Below are 5,546 nucleotides of genomic sequence, written 5' to 3' on the forward strand. Positions count from 1 at the left end.
GATACCTTCAATTACAACACCTAATTTTTACTTTTTTGTGTTTAACTAGGTGGCGCTATACATGAAATGAGTGGTTATGGAATGGGTTGACATGGCCCCTTGAGATCAACATACAAAAAAAAATGGTCCTCCTAAACCCTACGGTTTTCGAGATATTCACAGAAAACTGTGTCTGCCCTACCCTCCTTTCGGGGGGTCCAGTCCAGCGGGGGGGCTACAGATCAAAACGAAAAACGATGGTTCCATGCTATCCATGTGGGGTTACATGCCCACCAAGTTTCGTGTACCCCGGTCTTTCAGTGTCCCGGGAATCATTGACGGAAATTTGGGCATGCGAAAAAGAAAAAAAAAAAAAATCTGACTAAACCTATATGACCGCCGCTTCGCTGCGCGGCGGTCATAATCAGAACAACATGACAATCAAAACAACATGACAATCAACATGAACTCACCACTTGTTTTTGTTTCAGAGGCTTCACGCAGTAGCTGCCATCCATGTGCTAGAGAGAGAGAGAGGTTATATGATCTCTGTGATCCCCCCACAAAAATGTATAGACAATCTTGCACATAGAGACACTAACACACACACACACACACACACACACACACACTGACTAGCCCAAAAAGTCAAAGGGTTAGGCTGTGTTTCTTACCTTTTCGAAGGTTGCTAGCAGTACATGAGAATGTCCCATATGGTCTGTGTGAACACGAGGAGACAAAATCATCATTCACAAACACAGTAATCACACATTTCCTGTGGAAGTTTGGCTCCACTCTCTGCCTCCTCACTGCCTTTAATCTGAATGTCAGTAGAGCTGTGTACATTATTTATTTGCCTTATTTAATGCTCATTTTTCATATGTTAATGGATAGGTTTGTTTCATATGGTGATCTGTTTCATCCATATTCTTAAGCTTGAAGTAAATGGACAAATTAAAGAATCATTTTTAACGTTGAGCATGCGTGAGGTTATAGGGGTCAACTCACCATCCCCCTCATCCACCACGGCCTGCACCACCATAGGGTAGACGTCCTTGTCCATGTCAAACAGGAGCTGTGGAGGGCAAGGCCAGAAACACTCATTAACACACACAAGCACCATACACACCCCATCACACTTTATGCATCAAACACACACACTCACACATACATATACACACACACATAACCACACTCACACACACACACACACACACACACACACACACACACACACACACACACACACACACACACACACACACATACACATACACATACACACACACACACACAACATCACTCACACAGATACAAACACATAAACACACACCTTCACACTCATTGCACCAGCACCACACACACACACACACACACCTAACTAGAGACAAGTTTAAAGGGTTACAGAGTGTGTTAGGTGTGTGTGGAGTGTGTTAGAGGTGCAGTACCTCCTCGTCGGCCCACTCAGACAGGTTTAAAGGTGTAGTGAGTGTTTTACAGCATGTGATGGTGTGTGTGTGTGTGATGGTGTGTGTGTGTGTGTGTGTGTGTGTGTGTGTGTGTGTAGAGTGTGTTAGAGGAGCAGTACCTCTTCGTCGGCCCACTCAGACAGGTTGACCGAGTGTGAGGGAAGACAGAACTGCTGACAGACGCCCCGTTTGAAGTGCACCGTCTCTGACTGCAGGGAGCTGTCCTGAGGGAGGTATCTGCTGGAACACAAGAGATGCACAGAGTTACACAAACACACACACACACACACACACACACCTACATTATACATACACGAATACACACACACACACACACACACACACACACGTGCAGACACACACACACACACGTGCACACACACACACACACACACACATACACACACGTGCAGACACACATGCACACACTTACATGGGCACTCCGTTGTGGTACTCCTCGATGGCCTGGTAGTAGATTGTGATGGCCACCTGTGTGTCCGCGTCGAAGGTGAACTCGATGTTGTAGCAGCAGCGGCCTTTTTCCACCTCACCCCCAGGTAGCTTCAGGTTTTCATTACATCTATACTCACACACAGACACACACACACAGACACACACACGCAGACACACATGCACAAGTAGAGTAGTTAGAGTCATTGTGTTACTGTGTGTTATCATGTGGTTCTGTGATAGTGTGTGTGTGTGTGTGTGTGTGTGTGTGTGTGTGTGTGTGTGTGTGTGCACTGATTACATTACAGTTTTTTTCCAATTGCACAACACACTAAAATGACATGCACATTTTCTGCTTTACACACATTTTGCAGTTCAAAATGGCACTTTTTAAATGCACTGAACACGTTTCTCTGCATAAGACAAAATGACACTACATGAGCTAATTGGCCAATATATGTGCATGTGTTGTGTTGGTGGTCCAGAGGGGAAATGTTTTGTGTGTTTCTGTAGTAACACTTTGACATGGCATACATTGCACATATTCAGTCTGCTGTCAGGGAAAATGTCCGGGAGAGTATCTCCAGGCCTGTTTAATGTTGAGTGTGTCTGAACATTTTGTAATTTGCTGACGACACAACTCTGGTGGGTCTCATCACCAAGGGCGACGAGACTCAATACAGGTTGGAGGTCGACCATCTGACCACGTGGTGCAGGGACAACAACCTCCTGCTGAACGTCAGCAAGACCAAAGAGATTGTTGTTGACTTCCGGAGAGGTCACACCCAACACCTGCCACTGACCATCGACGGTGCTGTGGTGGAGAGAGTGAGCAGCACCAAATTCCTGGGGGTGCACATCAGTGAAGACCTCTCCTGGACCACCAACACTGCATCACTGGCGAAGAGAGCTCAGCACCGCCTGTACTTCCTGCGGAAACTCAGGCGAGCAAGTGCTCCACCAGCCATCATGACCACATTCTACCGAGGCACCATTGAGAGCATCCTCTCCAGCTGTATCGCTGTGTGGGGTGGAAGCTGCACTGAATACAACAGGAAAGCCCTGCAGCGCATAGTGAACACAGCTGGAAGGATTATTGGTGCTTCACTCCCCTCCCTGAAGGACATTTACACCACCCACCTCACCCGCAAGGCGACCAAAATTGTGAGTGATGCAAGTCACCCCGCTCACTATCTGTTTGATTTACTGCCCTCTGAGAAGAGGTACAGAAGCCTGCGCTCCCGCACTACCAGACTCACCAACAGCTTCATACACCAAGCTGTAAGGATGCTGAACTCTCTCCCTCCTCTCCCCCCTCCACCCTCAGCTACATAACATCCTGGACACTGGACCCACAATGGCCGCCTGCACTACTCCACTTGCACACTTGCACACTAGTACACTTTACAACTTGTTGTTGTTGTCCTGAAAACACAACACTTCTGCTGCTCTTACATAACTTGCACCACTATGCCACTTTCTTTCTTACTTAGGTCAAACAGAACTACCCAAGCCTTTTATTGGCCTGACTTTGCACTAGTATTTTATTGACTGTCTATGCACAATTTCAACCAAATTTTGCTGCTCTTATTTTTTTCATTATTATATGTGCCCTCTTATTTACTTATTTACTTACTTTTTTGTTTACTTGAATGTTATGTTTGTCTGTGGACTTAAATTGATAAAATATGTCTTGTCTTCACCGTGGGATAGTGAGAAACGTAATTTCGATCTCTTTGTATGTCTGGAACATGTGAAGAAATTGACAATAAAGCTGACTTTGACTTTGACTTTGATGTGTAGTCTTAATAGGGCCAGTTTGTATGCTTAAAGCCTGAGACTGCAGGTGGCCACCTGCCATAGGATTCTAATTGCTTAACGGCCGTATTGTGATGTCATAATCATAATGTTAAGTCAATGGGGAAATTTTGAGTAGTTTTTAATTAATAGTTTAAAAAGTATAAAAGTTACAAAGCTGAAAAATACATAGCACACATGTCCTAAGTAAGACCTATGTAACATAGTTTGAATGAAGTGTCTACGTTAAACGGTTGAAGCGGCATTAAGTGCGTTAGAAGAAGAAAAATAATAAGAACTAGAAAACGCAATTCCAGGGAATTACTAGTGCATGAAAATGCAAAACACATGGTGTGAAATATATTGTTAAAACAGATGATGTGCTAATTGGCAACCAACATGATGAGGTTTAATATAGTTGGAATTACTGAACTAGGTAGATGAGGTTTAATATAGTTGGAATGACTGAACTAGGTAGATGAGGTTTAATATAGTTGGAATGACTGAACAGTTAAATAAGTGGATGGTTTAAAAGGTTAAATTATTTGCTAGGTAGATGAGGTTTAATATAGTTGGATTGACTGAACTAGGTAGCCTAGATGAGGTTTAATATAGTTGGAATGACTGAAAAGTTAAATAGGTGGATAGTTTAAAAGGTTAAGTTATTTTCTAGGTAGATGAGGTTTAATATAGTTGGAATGACTGGGCAGTTAAATAGGTGGATAGTTTAAATGGTTAAATTATTTGTTAGGTAGATGAGGTTTAATATAGTTGGAATGACTGAACAGTTTAATAGGTGGATAGCTTAAATGGTTAAATTATTTAATAGGGAATTATTGTAGTGAGGACTTTTATTTTGAAACAGTTGTGGAGAGAGGAAACAGTTGAACAGAATGTGTAGTCTTAATAGAATGATTATGAAACAGTTGAAGGTAGAGGATACAGTTGATGGGAGTCATAGTTGACTGACAGTTACAACAGTTGAACAGTTGATAACAGTTGAACAGTTTAAAAGTTGGATAGTTTAAAGGGACTTTTAATTTGAAACAGTTGTGGGCACAGGAAGCAGTTGAACAGGATCTGCAGTCTTAATACAGCCATATTGTATGCTTAAAGCCTGAGACAGTGGCTCCAGGTGGCCTGAACACCTGGCATAGGATTCTAATTGCTATTGTGATGTCATAATCTAATGTTAAGTCAATGGGGAAATTTTAGTAGTTTTTAATTAATAGTTTAAAAAGTATAAAAGTTACAAAGTTGAAAAATACATAGCTGAAGTCACATAAGTAAGACCTACGCAACGCAGTTTGAATGAAGTTTCTAAGTTAAACGGTTGAAGCTGTATTAAACGCACAAAAAGCGTTAGAAGAAGAATAACTAGAAAAGCATTTCCTGAAGGAAATACAGTGCATGAAAATGCAAAAATATGATGTAAAATATCATATAGAGTAAAAACAAACTATATTGGTTGCTAAGTAGATGAGGTTTAATATAGTTGGAATGACTGAACAGTTAAATAGGTGGATAGTTTAAATGGTTAAATTATTTAGGTAGATAGTTGACAATAACTGACAGTTGGAATGGCTCTAATGTTTGCTAGCAGTTATGCTAACTATGTTAACAAAGATAATAATGTTAACAAAGTTACTATGCTAACTAGCATGCTAACATGCTAGCATGCTAACTATGCTAACCATGTTACTTAGCTAACTTAGCTAATTGTTTTTAGTAGTTTTGCTAAAAATGCTAACTAGCATGCTAACATGCTAGCATGCTAACTATGCTAACCATGTGACTTAGCTAACTTAGCTAATCATTTTAAGCAGTTTTGCTAAAAATGCTAACTAGCAT

General features: G+C 41.5%; 1 protein-coding gene across 1 annotated transcript; it reads right to left on the minus strand.

Moving 5' to 3' along the window:
- Positions 1-414: 414 nt before the first annotated feature.
- LOC121706064 (E3 ubiquitin ligase RNF157-like) lies at positions 415-2,434 on the minus strand. Its single transcript, XM_042087508.1, has 6 exons — positions 2,418-2,434; positions 1,882-2,028; positions 1,568-1,688; positions 988-1,054; positions 654-697; positions 415-500 (listed from the first exon to the last, which is right to left on the minus strand). Exons 1-6 carry the CDS (start codon positions 2,432-2,434, stop codon positions 438-440), a joined length of 459 nt encoding a protein of 152 aa, XP_041943442.1. The 3' UTR covers positions 415-437.
- Between the last annotated feature and the right edge of the window lie 3,112 nt (positions 2,435-5,546).

This window comes from Alosa sapidissima, chromosome 3 (assembly GCF_018492685.1).
Source record: "Alosa sapidissima isolate fAloSap1 chromosome 3, fAloSap1.pri, whole genome shotgun sequence".
Lineage (NCBI taxonomy): Eukaryota > Metazoa > Chordata > Actinopteri > Clupeiformes > Clupeidae > Alosa > Alosa sapidissima.

Coding starts and splice junctions, on each gene's coding strand:
- LOC121706064 (XM_042087508.1), bottom strand. Junction 1,055..1,567: donor CTGAGTGGGCCGACGAAGAG/GTACTGCTCCTC, acceptor TGCCCTCCACAG/CTCCTGTTTGACATGGACAA. Junction 698..987: donor CGTGGTGGATGAGGGGGATG/GTGAGTTGACCC, acceptor GTGTTCACACAG/ACCATATGGGACATTCTCAT.